This window comes from Nipponia nippon, unplaced genomic scaffold (assembly GCF_047370975.1).
Source record: "Nipponia nippon isolate SJK-2023a ecotype South Korea unplaced genomic scaffold, ASM4737097v1 scaffold_1, whole genome shotgun sequence".
Lineage (NCBI taxonomy): Eukaryota > Metazoa > Chordata > Aves > Pelecaniformes > Threskiornithidae > Nipponia > Nipponia nippon.
Genome location: NW_028262290.1, coordinates 73,138,629 through 73,155,570, shown reverse-complemented (window position 1 = coordinate 73,155,570; position 16,942 = coordinate 73,138,629). Strand labels below are relative to the sequence as shown.

The 16,942-nt window shown below is 39.6% G+C and overlaps 1 protein-coding gene across 19 annotated transcripts in view; it reads left to right on the top strand.

Annotated features, from left to right (window-relative positions):
• Nucleotides 1-16,942, top strand: part of FHOD3 (formin homology 2 domain containing 3) — a 407,898-nt gene that overhangs the window by 374,263 nt on the left and 16,693 nt on the right. For 13 of the 19 annotated variants that reach the window (XM_087759824.1, XM_087759808.1, XM_087759832.1 and 10 more), the window contains 5 exons: nt 893-1,083; nt 2,810-3,002; nt 8,373-8,396; nt 11,018-11,189; nt 13,491-13,652. In XM_087759824.1, coding sequence (XP_087615950.1) covers nt 893-1,083; nt 2,810-3,002; nt 8,373-8,396; nt 11,018-11,189; nt 13,491-13,652 — 742 coding nt within the window. Of the gene's footprint in view, nt 1-892; nt 1,084-2,809; nt 3,003-8,372; nt 8,397-11,017; nt 11,190-13,490; nt 13,653-14,446; nt 14,485-16,942 lie in introns of all 19 variants that reach the window. The other 6 variants (XM_087759886.1, XM_087759866.1, XM_087759858.1 and 3 more) reach the window with 2 other exon arrangements.

The window sequence follows — 16,942 nt, the reverse complement described above, 5'->3', positions numbered from 1 at the left end:
TTTTTCATCTGTTGTGTGCTGTAGCTGGGTCGTTAATGCACTTTGCCCAGTTGTTAGCCACGCATCCTGAATGTCTTCTGTAGACCATTGCGATTTGAACACCTTTTTTGGTTGATGAATAAAGGAGAAGCTCTCTCTCACCTTCTGTGGAATGTGTTGGCTTCTATCCTGATGAATGTTACTGTAGGATGCCGTCATTTATTTTAACTGTGTTGAGAGAGTTTCAAAGCCGTTATATGATCTTGTTACAAGCCAGCAAATTCGTACTGTGTATTGCAGGATGAAAGTTAGTGCTGAGATCACCAAATAACACTTACTTTCAATAGAGCTTTAAAAAATTCTGGCCCGTGAATTTTGTGATTAGAAGTAGATCATCTATTAACAACTCAGTGCACGGCTAGGGAATAGGTCCAAGTGCTTCCTAAATTGGAGAAGTGTTGGCTGGGTACAACAGTGAGCAGTAAACAGGGTATTAAAAGCTATGAGTAGTAGAGAAAAGGATTAAGAAAAAGAGAAAGTTTTGTATTACCTCAGAAATAACTGAGTCATGCAGTTGCTTGGTGCAGGCATGAAGTTATTACCAAGGGAAAAAACACACCACAATATTTTATTGTCCCTTCTTTAGGTGTTAGGCCTCCAAGACTAAAACCAAATATATATGGGTATTTCTTTGTTTTCAGTTTTCCTTACTAACATTTCATGTCTAGACAAAGTGCAACAGAGAAAGCTGTTTCTTAATTATTTAGTAATAATTAGTAATGTGAATTAATGTTGTGCTGCCACTACATTGACCCTTTCTTATACATACATTGCATTGGTCAGATATCCAAGGATACTACTGCAGTGTTTTCACTTAAAGTGTAACATTTTCTTTTCTTTTCTTTTTTTTCAGGTTGACTTTGAACAACTCCAGGAAAACTTGTGTCAGATGGAAAGACGGTGCAAAGCATCATGGGATCACCTTAAGTCTATAGCAAAGCATGAAATGAAGCCAACTCTAAAGCAAAAAATGTCTGAGTTCCTTAAAGACTGTGCAGAAAGAATCATAATCCTGAAGATTGTTCATAGAAGAATAATTAACAGGTACAGAATTAGATTGGTGATAGCAATATCTTGATAATAAATCACTTGCTAAAAATATAAATTATGACATCATAAATATGGTTTTTATAAGTGTTTTTAATCCACATTCCAGCAAGTAATGTTACAAGGATGTATGTGGTGCATACTTTGTTATAGACACCATTTAAGAAAGATCCCCGCTCCAGAAAGTTTCTGTATTTCTGATGAAAAGAAGCAATGATCCATGCAGTCATTTATTCCCAAGGTGCAATAACTGGTCTTTTAACTCCTAGTCCCCAAAGGCTAGCAGCTTTATGGTTAAGTTGCTATATTTTCTGTCCTTCCCTGAATACTTTTGAGGAGGGTTGGCTTACTCTCCGATAAACAAGAACGGGCTGGAGCAAAAAAATGAAGTTCTAATGACAGATTTGTCATATGCAGAAGTTGAAACAATTCTTGTACAATGAGTTCTTCTATAGGCAGCACCACTCCTATTTGCAAGATCTACGACTATGTGTTTTATGCCTACGCAGCAGAAGACAGAATTAAGATTTCTTTCCGTAGGACTTGCTGTTGAGTTTAGTTTCATCCAATGGAGTTAACACTAATTGCAGTGCTTTGAAATGTACATATTCACAATAATTCTGCAATACACCTGAGCTTTTTTTTTTCAAATTCACAAATGTAGCTTAAGTCCTCTGAGTAATTTATCTATGTTCCTGCTTATTAATGAAATTTTGAGAGATTTTCCCACTTCTGAATAATTTCCAGATTGCTGGGGTCAAAATTAGGATCTGGATTCCAAATGATCCCAACTTTGTGGATATACACTTGACAAGTTGATTCAGCTCTTCTTTTGTTTTCATAATGACTTGGTTTTCATGCCATAAGTAAGCAGAAATCCCAATTGCAGTGGAAGGGAAGTGAATTCACCGGTTTCCTGTTGTGTTTATCATATGCATTGTACAAATAAGAAAAATATTAACTTTTTCCTATTATGTCCTGCAACAACTACTATAGTTCTCCAAAAGCGTATCCATGTACTTGCATCTTTCTAGGACTGGGAAGGCTTTTTGTTGTCAGGGATGTAGGGATGTAGATGCGTTTAAGAGGAATTCCCATACATTTTTAAACCATCAGTGCACTATTGTAAATCATGCACTATAGACGCAATAGTAAAAGTTGCAAATAGTGCAAAAGCTCTGAATGCCACAGAAGCAGTAAAACTGTGACTTGAGAGGATCCCAAACTAAAGCACTTAGTAGATAATATAATTTTATGGTCAGTTTTGTGAACCAGAAATTCTTTCCTTCTTGTGTTTGCTAGCCTGTAAATCTGCATTCTTCTTGTCTAGACTTTCCCCAACATCCTAACAGCCTCTTTGAAGTTGCTTAATACAAATAAATAGAATTGAAACTTAATAAATATTTTTTCTATAACTGAAATGAAATTGGTCATTCATGTGCCAAATTAGTCATGTAAAGTCGATGGAGTTCCATAAACATCTTATCTCCTGCATCAGCCTGGGAAAGTGGACTGGGATGAAGTTATCATAGAGTAGATTTTCATGGTTTTAATTATAAAACATGCCAGTGTTATGCAAAGCATCCATGAAAATTCTGTAGCACAAAAGAAATTATGGGAGCTAATAAAGTAATAAATGGATTCACTGAAATGTAGGTTTTTTTTCCAGAAACCATCAATAAAGATTTTTTCCCTTTGCATTTATGAACTCATTGTTTTCCAGGTTTCACTCATTTTTGTTATTTATGGGCCATCCTCCCTATGCAATACGTGAAGTCAACATCAATAAGTTCTGCAAAATTATTAGCGAATTTGCTCTGGAATACCGCACCACCAGGGAACGAGTTTTGCAGCAAAAACAGAAACGAGCTAACCACAGGGAAAGAAACAAGACCAGAGGGAAAATGATAACAGATGTAAGTGGCAAAATGTATCTCCCACAGCATGGATTTTTAAAACGTTCTTTCTTTGAATGTCGTATATTAAGTACTGTTACTCTTTATTTTTATTCTTAAGAGATTCTTCTACTGTAAGTAATGAGCTCTCTTCTCTTAGAAGGCAAAACTTGCAAGTCCTGGATTGTGTATATTTTTTGCTTCGTACTAATTTATAGAATGAGAACAAACTGAAATTAAGCATCCAAAAAGAGCATCTCTGTGTATTGCACAGACAGTGCCCAAAATATCTAGAAGACACCAGGAGCTGCGCGTACCTGATCAGAATATGAAAAAGGAAAAAAAACTTAGAAATTAGGCTCCTAATTGAGGACATGATTTAAATGATGAACCATTGCAGCCATTTAAGTGGTTACAACCAGATTTAAATAGATTTTTTCGTCCATCTTTGAATATTCTAATATAGTCTTTAATCTTAGTATTTTATCTGGGTTTATGTATATGCATATATACGCGTGCACACACACAGCAATTTTCTTCTTAACTTTAAAGCACAGAACAGCCAATTCTATAGGAACAGACTACTTCGGCGTTCTGAAAGAACAGACAAATTTATGTTCACAGTAGACGTTGCCCTGCAAACTTTTTGACTGTATGATTGCATACTGATAGAATAAATTAAGATTAGTTTTCTCAGCATAGTAAGCTTCAAAACCCCCTTGATTTTTCTTTTTTTTTTTTTTTAAGTTGATGCAGTGCGACTCAATCCAAATAAAGTTTTAAGAAGTGCCAGTACTTAATAAAAGTTTCCAGCTGTCTCAAAATCCAAATCTGGAGTCTCGATTAGATGCGAGTGGTTCGTTGCATATGAAGCTACCCCTGCCTTTGGCATGAAAAGCCCTAAGCTGATTACAGTTTTATGGCTCAAGCAACGTGGATCAAAATATATATATATGTATTGAGACTGATATAAATTGAGATTGTATTTAAGTCATTGACTCATGATCATTTGTAGATCTTTCCTGGCAATATCCTCTTTAAATTTGGAAATCTGCCCCATCTAGAGAAAATGTTAAACCTGTAATATTATCTCAAAAGATTTTGCTTTTGGTCTAGCCTCAGGTTAAGGAAGAGGCTCTGATTTTATGCGAAGGGTATAATATAGTCATACAAATTTTCAAAACTACCACTGTGGAACTGAGATCACTTTCTTCAATTGCTTCTCGGTTTTCCTGCCATATTCTAGAGGAGCTAAAAGATGGCATTAACCAAAGAGATTAGTAAATTGAAATGTTCATTTCCTCATACTTTTTCCTAGTTTAAACAATACTGAGATGTGAAGGAGTTACTGTTTTCCTGCTGTATGGTGTAGTGTTTCGGTATTATCTGTCCAGAAGAACTGGCTGTGGCAGGACAGAAAGCTTCTCTACGTCCTGTTGCTGCAGGAAACGTGAGGGCAAAAGCAAATCTGATCACTGCCAGTGGAGAGAAGGGACCCTTTCAAACCAGAAAAAGGCTCAGGGTTGACAGCCAGTCAGTGAGAAGCAGAGCCAGGGACGATGGCTGCTTTCTGAAAATGTAAGAAAGGAGGCAGCTAGGCCTTTCCCAGAAAAACGTATTATTGGAATAAGGTGTCTCGTTCAGCTCAAGGTAGCGTTGAGGTTTGACAAGAATTAAATGCCATCTGACAGCTAGTGTTCCACCTAAAAACATCTTGCAGGTCCCCAGAAAGGGAGCATTTTTTGCCTATCCCTAATTTACAATTATATAATGGTCCTATTAGCTTAAAACCAAAAAGCCTGCTGGAGTAAAAAAACACATTCTTTAAAATTCCCCTTATAGAGATGTTCTTTAGGGGAGTTATTCATGTGGCCAGATGGTTATTTCAGGACTTAGTAAATCTCTTTAACTGTAGCCCAGTAATACGGCCTCGTTTACCATTCATTTGATTGCAGTACATGGTAAAACAGAATTAAAGTTGCATCAGACTATTTGTCACAGCTTCCTTTAACAACTTCAAAGTCAGATCTACCTCAAAACAAGTTTCCAAGTCAGCAGGATGGAAGATACTTCTGTGTGAGGAATGATGAAAAGGGGGAGTTTTATTGTAGTCTTGTGGTGGCTGTGGTTTGTATCTGGTCTTGATTTTCTTAGTGTTTTATATTTGAAGGCATTGGAAAGGGAAGATATATCAGTAATGCATTGACAGTATGTTCAACTAGTTACAAAACACTGATAGAAGAAAGTTTAGATCTTGACATTGGAAAAAAATTCTTTGTAGAAAGTAATTCTAATAAGAAGTAGTCATATGGAATTTTAATTTCTGCTTTTGGTGACCTAGAAGGATTGTGCGGTTATTTGATATTTACCTCCCTGTCCTTTTGAAAGTTTCCTCAGGATCTCATTTTTATCACCTTGCAGTATATAGCTTTTAGGCAGAAGAAGAGGGATTTTAGCAGAAATGGGAAAGGAATAAGCCAGAACCATCCCAGTTTTTAACGAGAAGGCACGTATCTCTTAAACCTTGGTCCCCCCTGCAGACTTGGAAGGCAGAGGGGGTGCTGGCTCTTTGCGTGGAGAGAGTCTGCTGGCTCTTCACGTGGAGAACTTGCATCAGCTTCAGCAACTGCTCACATGGAGTAGGGCTGAGAAACATGATGGGGAATGTTTCCAGTCTTTCTTTCAACCTTTTACCACAGATATCTTTATGTTTATATGTTCTTTAATAGCTGAAGTGGACTGGGCACTGTCAGTTTAAACCTTGGTGAATGTTGTCTGCAAGAGAGAGAAAGATGGAGGTAGGGGTAAGGAAAAAAAAAAAGGGAGAACAACAGTTTCACGGGGAAAATTGCCTAGTCTCTGTAACCTTATATCTGGCTTTAGCCAATGATAGCACTCATTTCAGGCACACTAAAAATAACAAGCAAGCAAAATAGGGAAGAAATGCAATTATAGATACAAGTCTGAGCTTTTTAATGATTTTTAATAATAGTAAGTAATATAAGCATCTGTCTCCCAGATTTATGAAGCTCTGCTTTTTACGATACCTAAAGAGTTTCAATTCCAAAATTGCTATGTAATAGAAATAATATTTTGAAACGGCAAATCCACCGCATAGAAATGCTAGCCTAAAGGAAAAATGGGAAGGAGAGATAGAGGAAGGGAGGGAGGGAAGGAGGGAGATTTCATATTGTCCTGCAACATCCAGTACTGGATGACAGAAGAATCAAGCAGCCTTTTTTTCTTAAAATTAACATTTTGTGCCTGCAAGAGGTATTCAGTATAGCAATATTCATTCAGTGCTTTTTGGTAATATTACATGTTAAAAATTTCCTAATTTATCAATGTTTCTCAGTGTGTTTATACTGATGAAATGAAGAAGGAAATAAAAGGCAGAATGTACACACCTGGGTGAGAGCAGATTCCCTTGTGGAACAAAAGTTTGATTTATTTATTTTGCTACTTTGACTCCTGTTGTCAGTATTTGCTGGGGGCAAGTGGCTCTCCAGGCGTGGAAACGTGATGGGGATGGTGAACTGCTCTGCCTGTGCACTGGAGTACCTTTGGGTGTAAAAGGACAGTGGTTCTTGGTGTGAGCCCTCTCCACCCAGAGCAGGAGGGAGGGAAATGGTAATGCCCTGGGTGCTGGAGGTGAGCAAAGTCAGAGAGGAGTACATTGCCCTTAAAGTAAGTCCACAGCAGGTCGCTTTTAGCTAGATTAAATGGGCAGGGAGGCCAGCAGCTGGGACTTTCCCTGTAAAAATCTAGCTTGGTATAAAGTAATAATATAATACACTTTTGTTTGGAGCACACTCTTTGTAATGTTTGCACTCTGCTCTTTCACCTTTCCCTGAGTGCCTTTTGCATATTGTTTAGCTTAATTTGCTCTCCTCCTGCCTTTTATTTATTAGATAGATGTACATATGGATTAGAATACAAGTATGTTCTTACTTCCCATTCTTCTCCTTTCTGTTTCTTATTCATGCCAAAAAGTGAACAGTGTCCGCCTTCAGAAGAATTGCTTTATGGTGTGACTCTGTGCCCCCCCGGGGATGAAAAAAACCAAACGGATCTTTTTAATGTAAAGGGAACATACCTGCCGAGGTCCCTCTGCAAAACATCTGCCTGTGTTTCTGTTAGTGCCACTGTGTCCAAAGAAAAATAAGCATCTCACTCTTTGAATAAAACATACCCTTAAAAAGTAATGTGAATGTGCTGCTCAGCACTCTCACAGCTAATCTTCTTATGGAGATTGTGCTGAAACTAAGCTGAGGGCCAAAGTAAATCAGGCTTTCATTTTTAATGATGAATGTTTCTGGAACAGAATGTATCAATCCCAGACAGAAATCATAGCTGAGATGGAGATAAGGTCAAAAATATGTATTAGTAACACTAGGGAGGGGAATAGAATTGGTGGAATGCTTCTTCTAAAAAACAAAACAAAACAAAACCCACAAATAAAAAAATGCATCAAATTTCTGGGCTATGTTTGCACTTTATAAGCAATCAAACTGAAAATTATGGAAACAAGCAGCCCAGATACTTGAGAAACTGTGTTTTACTTTGGGAACCTTCCATGTGGGGCATCTTACAACCCGATGAAGAATTCCCCAGGCATTTGGGAACACAGTTCCAAATAGTTTGCTAATTCCCTGTAAATCCCCAAATTTAAGAACACTCTGTGTGCCGCAATATTTTGATATCCCCATTGCATTTAATGTAGTGTAGCTGTCAAGATAGTTTTACATGCCTGCTGTCACAGAGGGTGAAAGCCCTGAGTGACAAAGGATAATTGCATGTCTCTGATTTCCAGGATCTGATATCGTGCAGCTACTGAAGAACTTTAAGCATTTATTCTATTTATTCAGCATTTGATTTGAGTGCTCTGTTAAATTGGAAGTTGAAAAGCCCCGGTTTAAAAAAGGAATTAAAACAGGCACTTAAGTGTAGAGAAAAGGAATTGCCAAGAAGCTGACCTCTGCACTGGGAGAAAAAGAAGCCAGGACCTCCCTGTGCTCAACAGAGCTGGAGAAAGGAGAAGGCGTCCTTCCTAGTGCTCTCAGTTTCCACAGGGCAAAAAGTGAGCAAGCAACCACATGACTCAAGGGAGAGAAATAGGTAGTTTCAGTTCATAATTTCTCTAAGAAAAATCAGGAAATTCTTATATACCCTACTGAGAGTGACACTCTGTTCTACATACAATTAAAAAAAAAATAAGCAAGCTGATTGTCTAAGGAATGAATTCCCTATACGCTTTTTATTTTTATGTCCTCGTATAATTGTGTAAACAGTACCATGGTTACCTCTTACTCTGTCGTGGTTTGACCATACTGTCTTTCCTAAATCTTGCTGTTTGTCCTTCTCCACCCTGTCCTTTGTTTCCGGTGGCAGACTGATGAAGAAGAGGACGCTGAGGTATGGTTCTCTGAAAGAGCATGTCATTCCCATGTCCCTCGTGTGCTGTGACATCTAATTTCTAACTCAGATAGTAGGACCGCTCAACTCCATCTGCTCAATTGGAATTATGAACCATGACGTTTTTCTCATAGCTTTTTGGCTCAATCATAAGAATGCATTTTTACAGTCAGCTTTAACCATATGCATACCTGCTCTCTTGAATAAGGATATCCTGATCTGCAGCCTCAGTAATTTTAAGTTTCCTCATTTCCTTAATGTCTGTTTACTAAACTGCAAAGTATCCCCACTGCCCAAAACATCAGTGATCTGAATGTTATGGGGATCATCAGTTACCTTGGGCTACGGATTATCATGATAATTTCATACTCATTATTAAGCTGCGTAAGTCCAAATGGTATTATTTTATAAAGTGTTCAAAAGCAAATTGTAATGGTTCTCCTTGCTGTATGAATTGCGAACAAGATACTTCAGTCATCATAGAGGTTAGCCATGGAGTAGTTCATGTATTTATCATAAAGTGCTCCTGAAGATGATGTTGAAAATGAATAAAGGAGAATAAATAATTTAAGAACTATACTGTGCTAGCTATATTCAAAATAAAACAATTTATTGGTTTGAGGAGCATCTATTGTGCAATGCATTTTTTGTTCAGCATTAGAGCTTTCTTCAATTTGCTGAACATAAACAATGTGGCTTAATGCTCACTGTTTCATAATGGCAGTCATTTGCTCAAGAGGCTGGGGCTTGGTCATTAATCTATGGCAACATCTGAAAATTAAGGAAGTGAAATAAAACTTCTGGCTATAGAGCTTCTCCCCCAGTGACGATTTGTGCTGTATAGCTTGGGGCGCAGAAGGAAAATTACACAAATTATCCTTTTTATGCCAACATTTAACTAACCTGTGTGCATAGTAACTAACAGTTATGCGAAGACTTTGTCCTTTGGGTTTTTTCTGAGATGGTATTGATCACCTTTACAACCCACTGTATATAAAAGAGTATTTTTAATGCAAAAATGGCATGCACTTTCATAGAAGTTTCTCCCTAATGTTTTTCTGTCTTTTAATTTCACATGTGATACTCTAGCACTTGCACACTTTCCACATCAAAATGTTGCAAGCTAATATTTAAACAAGAAAACAAATTTCTCACTATCAAAAATAAATCTCATACTGGTATATTTAGCTCAGTGCCTTGTAGGGATTATTGTTTTGCTACTCAGTTAACTTGCTATCCTACCCCGAAAAGTTATTATGTTAAAATAGAATCATCCTGTCATTGATTTCCAGATTAAATATTTTCAGTTTGCAGTCTTGACAGCCCTGGGGACTAGATCAAAGCTCTGAAAGGAGGGCCCAGTCTTTTCTTCCAATTTACCATTCTCTGACAGAAAGGCTCAGCAGGTTTGCATCCCTTTAACTGACTGGCTCGATACCGTCAGGTGAATAATTAATGTTGTTTTTTATGCAAAGGAAGAAGTGAATGCAGCACACCACCTTTCATCTGTGCTGAACTGGTAGAAGTAAGAAAGATTAAAAAGGAAAAGAAAACATATTTCAGTTTCTGATGCTGGACTGATATGACTGAAAATACCGAGGGATATTATTATCTGTTGATGCCTGTTTGCTGCTGACAGAGCCTGTCTTTTCAGCATCCAGGACTGTATTTTAAATGTGCTTTAGGCTTCCTGTAGGTAAGAGCAGTGAATCGAATACCAACATCACAGCCCTTTGTAGGCAGAGGCTGGAAAGGGAGAGCAGCCCAGTGATGCAAGTTCTTCTGATTAGAAAGTATCCATTGCTGCTGTTTTCATCTGTTTCTAGACGGCTGTTTTCAGTAACCAGTGGAGCTGCTGCATCCACATGCTATGCAAGCCCAGCTAATGTGGCCGCTGTTTTTAACGTAGTCGTGGTGACAGGGAAATCACGGGAGGGGCAGGGAAGCAGAGAGCAGATTCCTAAATCTCTTGTAAGGTTTTGTTTGTTCTTCTAACTGCTGACTGCACTTTTTGTGTTTTGGTCATGAAATAATTTGGCTGGGTGTTTTGGGACCAGGGATTTTTTCAGCGTCACTGGTAGTGTATTTTAAGGTTACTTGTAGGTATTTGTGTTTTAGACAAGTTTGAGAGTTTTCTGTGCAGCAATGCAGAGAGGCAAGAGGGAAAAATCTCTCTTCCCAGACTGCTCTCCCAGTTTTGCCTTGTTACTGAAAGGTGATGGTACAGGAAAAAGCAATTTCTTATTTGTGTTGGGTCTCATGCTGTCTACCTCAGTGTCATACCTGACCCCAGATCAGGCCCAACCTGGGTCGAAGGTTTCAAAGCAAGCTTTGTAACTTATACTCTCAGATGGAAGGTCAAAGTTATAAGGCTTGCGCTGATGCATCTGGTTTTCCTCTGATTTTGTCTGCTGCTCCCTGCCATCGCCCTGTTTCCAGTTTATTTCTGCTCAGGGTGCATGCTCTGGGAGAAGAGCAACTGTTGCCTGGCTCTTTTGGGAATATCTGCACTCCAAACCAGCTCGAGAGGACACTTCTCTCCTTGCAATTCACGGTCGAGGCTCTGGCCCATTCTCCTTGCTGTTTTCTGTTAAAACAACAAATCCATTTTCCTCCCACAGTCTGGCAAGTTTTCCAGCACCTCTCCCCCCTGCCAGAGCCAGCCCCAGGGGCTGCAGTACGCCGAGGACGCTGCAGAGCACGAGAACATGAAGGCCGTGCTGAAGACCTCCTCCATCGGCGGGGAAAGCACCACAGCACTCGGGATCCGCACTCGAAGCCGGGCCAGCCGAGGTAAGTGCCAGCAATTTCCTTCCGGCCACCTCTCTTGTGGCGCGGTAGCCACACAGTGGCCCAAATGCAGGTCGTGGCCCTCTTGTGTAGAGCTCGCGCCAGAAAGGGTTGAAGGGGAAGACGACGACCCCAGTGGTGTTTCTGCACTGGAGGTGGTCATTTGGGGCACGGGGATGTAGGAGAATTTGCCTGAAGTTTTAACACATGGATCACAGCCAAAGGAATGCCTGGGTGTGTTAGGAGTACCTATCCCCCCACCTTGGTGAACATGGCTGCCCACTAGCACCCCAATTTTTATTCCTGTTCTCATCATGAAGGCAAAATGGGGGATCCACGATACAGTTTTCTTTTTATTTTCAACAGAAGCAAGTAGAAAGTAGCAACTCAAATTGAAGTGAAAGGGCCTTGCAGCATTTTAGAAATGACTGGGGAGAGGAAAAAGGGAAAGAAAAGATGGCGAATCTTCTAACCACCTCCCTGCTAAACCGCAAAGCTAGTGGATTAAGTAGAGCCTAGGAGCATAAAAAGCTGCTGTGGACAGCCCCGCATCTCCTTGCTGTCCTGACAGATACCTCTTTCTCTGAGGTCCACGGCGCTCTGCTGTTTCCAAATGTCAGCACAAGTGATTTCTGAAAGCTGACAGGGAGGAAATGAAAACCTGACCCAATCTGCCGATTCCAGCACCTGATACTCTGACACAAGAGCTCACTGGTACAACCATTCTTGGCAATGAGATAGCCTTGTTTTTTGTCCAAGACATGATTCACTGGTACACCTCTTCATTTAAGCAGCCACTAAACCACTTCCTTTATACTAAATCATTTTACAGACACTGGGTTCACCAGTTTATTTTCTTTCGTCTTCCCCTCACTCCCTCCCATACACGTGATACCTGGACGATGGTTTTGGAGTAAAGGTGATGCACCAAAATTCAAGTCTTCGGGTTTTTTTTCTGCTATTTCTTTTCCCTTCTCATCTGGATATCTTACACTTTCTTCATTCTTTTTTGATACTGCTGATAGCACATCCAGAGCATCCACCACTAAGTCTGTGTGTGTGTGTAGTTTATTAAGGCTTGAAACCATGATTCTGTCTAATTTAGAGGTTTCACAACCCCAATTTAAGAAGCAAGTCAACTTGCTAAAGTACGAAGATGAAATAATTTAAGCTGCACTGCAACAAGGTGAATAGCTGAAGTAATCCATTGAATGCTGTCGAGCAGTGTGTCCTGATGATGAGAGTCAGCTTGTGTTCCCCTGAAGAACAGCACAGGCAGAGGATGGGTGAGCCAGACAGAAGCTTGTCAGGAGCACTATCCTAATACAACTGCTCTTGATGAGAGCCAGGAGAGAAGCAGCAGAGCAAAGTGCTAATCAAAGCTGTTGTTTATTGACATTGGGGGCGTGATACAGAGTGGCCTTGCCAGTGAATTTTGAGCTGCTTGCAATTCTACCCCACCCGCTCTTTTGCAGAGCTCACTGTCGGTGTTCTCGCTGCATACTAGCCTTCAAATTATTCAAAAACAAAAAGCACACGGAACAGTAGTCTGTAGTGGAGGAACCCAAAGATGTGTCTGACACAGCTCTGTGGAGTAAGGAGTGCCAGAGCCATGGGGTTTGGAGACATGGCTCACTTGTTTGTTTGTGGTTTTAACCAAAATTGCTTATTTAGCTTTTCAGCTCGCCAGCAACTCTTGCTTTTCCACTCATAACAGAGCAGACACAGTTTTGCCAGGACACATACAGCTTTGTGATGAGAAGGTGAATTCTTCATTGTGAAAAGGACAAGTAGATATGTCAAACCACATTTTTTGCCCTTTTCACGTCTTCTTTGCACTAGGCTGTGATAAAGATGCTTGGAAGTGGATTCGTTCTCCCTTTTGGTACAAAGGACCTGTCTTGCTGATTTGCATCAATTTCTAACATATGCCATGTCTTCTAGTCTCTGTGTAATAGGAGCAGAGGGAAACATGGTCACACAACACTCCAGCAATCCTTGGCTTATAGACAGTCTCTAGCAGACATTTGCCAGTTGTATGGTCAAGGATAAGACTCTGAGGCTGAAGGGAATAGAAAGTTATAATTGCATTTGAGCTCTCGGGTCTCTGCTGATACAGCAGAGAGTCTAGGGTATTATTTAGAGATATTCTCCATTAGGCAGAGTCTTCTACTTTGGCCAATTTGAAGTAGCAATGACTGAGCTGTCTGCTGTAATTCCCGAAAAAAACCCAATTGCAAAACCAAAGTGACGCAAGAGACTTCTGTTTTCTTTTCCCTCAATTCATTTGCTGGACTTTTCCAGGCCGTATCAGTTCGTGGAACGCTGGCAACGATGATTCACCTAATGCAACAGATGACGCAGCAGATGAGATCATGGATCGCATTGTAAAGTCCGCCACCCAAGTGCCAAGCCAGCGAGCGGTGCCTAGAGAGAGGAAGCGGTCACGAGCAAATAGGAAGTCATGTGAGTATAAGGCTATTAAATTTCTCAAAATAAGCAAATGTGCAAATACTTATGTATATCAGTGTAGGAACCAGGTCTTTAGTATGCAGACATGCATTGGTAGTTCATAGTAGCTTGAGTGTGTGCTTAATGATTGGCGTATATTCCTCTTACTATTTTTTAAACAATGTATGCAGTGGATGACTCTGTCTTCTACAGAAGTTGAAATATCCTTAGCAGTAAGGGAAGAAGAATGTTTTATGGTGCTTTAGAGCTTCTCTGATGACAGTACTTTTTCATAACTAGAGAAGTCAGATCAAGACCTCGGATGGAGACTGTGAAGGTACTGTGAACTGGCATGAAGATTAATAGTTGTATCTGTAGCTGAATTTATTCGTAAAGCAAAAAGTAGTTTGAGAGATTTCACCTCTTAAAATCTTTCTCTCTTGAGCTGCGTACCATCCTTCCACAGCCCTGAAAATAAAATGTCTGCTGCTGCTTGGCCGCAAAGTGTTTATAGAGGAGCTTAACTTCCACTGGGAAGAAAAGGTAGCACATTTATAAGGTGGTCTTTCAACAGTGTAGCGTGGCCACAGGGCTGAGCTGCGACACCCGAGTTTGAGCAATTTCATTTTGCGCTTTATTAAATACAATGTTTAAGAGGTGATGACCTTTCTAGTTCTTTTTTTCCTTATGTGCAGAGACTACTGCGATTACTATGAGAAGGATAAGTACCCAGAGAACATAAGACTGTAGTGTTTAATGTCATTCACCATAATGTGGCTTTTTGACTACCTTTCCATCCATCTTTTTAGCATTTCTGGGAAGTTAGGACAAAGAGGAGACAACAACAGTGAGTGAAAAATCACACGGATTTTCATTTTTTGTGGAATGGTTCTAACATAGTGGGTGATCAAACACACTTGGTATAAGCAGTGATTGCTATAAACTAACATGTGCTGAAAGCATATTCACTTTCTCCAACATGCTAAGAAAGGGACTTCTGCATGTGGCAAGAGCAAAAGCAAAGTGGACACTCTGGTTAGATGAGCCAGACTCTAAGCAACGAAAATGAGCTGACACTGGATTGTCTTTCCATCATACACTGTGCCGTTCCTCTTAGTGGCATCACCATCTGCTGCTACCCACTTCCCCACACGGTTCTGGTGTTTTGCACGTGCTGACTGCCCTAGTTGGCTTGTGCGTATCAAATAAACCTCCTGTACGTTTGCCTATTTCCATGGTTTATCCCGTGCTAGTATTTCCTCTGTTAGCAACACTACCTTCATGCACACACACCAAAAAGTCTGATTTCTGCTTTTTACCAGGTACCTTTTTCCCAAGGAAGCACTTGCTGCAGGAAAAAAAAACAAAACAAAACAGGATAATGATAATAAAAATGCTATATTTTTTTCCATGGAGCTGGCTTTTATAGTCAATAAAAACATTAACAGGCATTAAGCATTCAGTAAATGTTTAGGCTGAAACTGATTTCCATTGTAATTAATCATGATAGAATCCAGCTCTTTTGCTTGTTTGTTCTTCAAGATCTGGATGAGACTCTTAAGTGGATTAAAAGGCAGTTTCAAAACAAACATAAAGTTCAGTAGTTTAGCGTCACTTTCAGCTGATGTGCTGAAAGAAAGTGTGAAAGGAGAATGTCTTAACGGAACTGTTTCACTCTGATAGATAGTCAATATACCTGGATGATGAATAAATGAAGTAGTTTAGCTCTAAAATACACTCAGCTGGACTGATAATATGGCACCTCCAGGAAATGACCAGAGACCAGCCCTTGTCAGTGCATGATGAGAGTTAAATGAGCAGAAGATCTTCCAGATAGAAATATACACAGGGCTTCCATAAACATATTAGAAAGTAGATTTTTAGGCATCCTTCAATGATTTGGATTAGCAGACGCTATGATATTTATTATCTGCAGAGCAAAGAGACCCTATTATCTGATGGGTTTGATTCGCCACCTTCAATCTTCAGGCTCCCATACACATCCTTTGGCTTTTGTCATGAGCTTGGCAATCTATTCATGGACATCAAAGCGAAACTCAGTTGAAAGGAATTATTTTCACTGTACATCATGTTGCATATGTCTCATTGCTCTCAGTGCAGAACTGGAAATCCTGTCAGGCTTACTTAGCATTCAGCAAAGATTTTCGTGAACCTGAGCTGAGATACGTGTTTTTAGCAAAATCAGAAACCCAAAAGATTTATACACAATTGCACTGTAAACATTTCCTGTGGTTCAGGTAGAAGGTTCTCATGAGTGAGGGATTTTTTTTTGCCATTAAAAAAGACACAAAAATGTGAAGTAAAAAGCAAGTGATGCTCAAGTCATTTGTAACTAGGGGAAAACAGAAATAAGAATATGGAAAAGCTTCAGTTAAATTCAAGAAATAGTTGTAATGGGAAAATGAGACATTTTGACATGCTCCTTTGAACCATTTTACCTTTTGTAATTGTTGAGTAGTGTGACCGTACCTCATATGCAGAAAGCTTAGTTAGATCTTAATGACGTAGAAGAGTTTGAACTCTGAGAGCAATCAGTAGAACCATATAAATTGGGAGGAGGAATAAGGCAGTGAGTCATCCAACAAAAGACAGATGGAAACATCTGTATATGTTGGTTGAAGATACAAAGGGTCACTGATAAATCCAGATATGACTGAAGTCGACTGAGACCTAGTAGGAAGGAATTTGTTCAGTGGGAGCTGAAATGGACTACGGAAAGCTAAGGTACATGGTAAGTGTGTAACAACTGAGTTCCTGTGATGATCTGCAGAGAGGGAACTTAATTCTGTGCTAGACTTTTACACAGTGGAGGTTTTTAAAGATAAAATTTGACATTTGGAAGTACAGTAACCAACTGGAAGTCATTGCCTCATGACGGGTGTTCAGTGACCTGCCTACCAGACATACTGAAGTGGTGTTCTATATGAGAAAATAAGATTACAGTTGTATCCGTTCATTAGAAACCTCATCAGAAAGCCACAGGGTTGAATGAGCCACAGAAACTGAAATGCTCTGTCACCCCTTCAAGGTGGTCATTCAAAGACAGCTTCAAGGCAAGTTGCCATGGGAAGCTTCTGCTGGTTTTTTTCTCTCTGATGTCTTTGTTCTGTAAACAACAGACCCCAGCCTCCAGAAATATCAGTTCAGCATATTTTAAAAGCATAAAATACAAATTAGATTGAAAATATACTGTTTCTGTTCTTGAAGACTAAGGGCAGCTTTCTGTGAGAAAGGTTTTTATAACGTTATGGGGAGCTGTTCAACTTAGCAAAGAAATAAAAAAT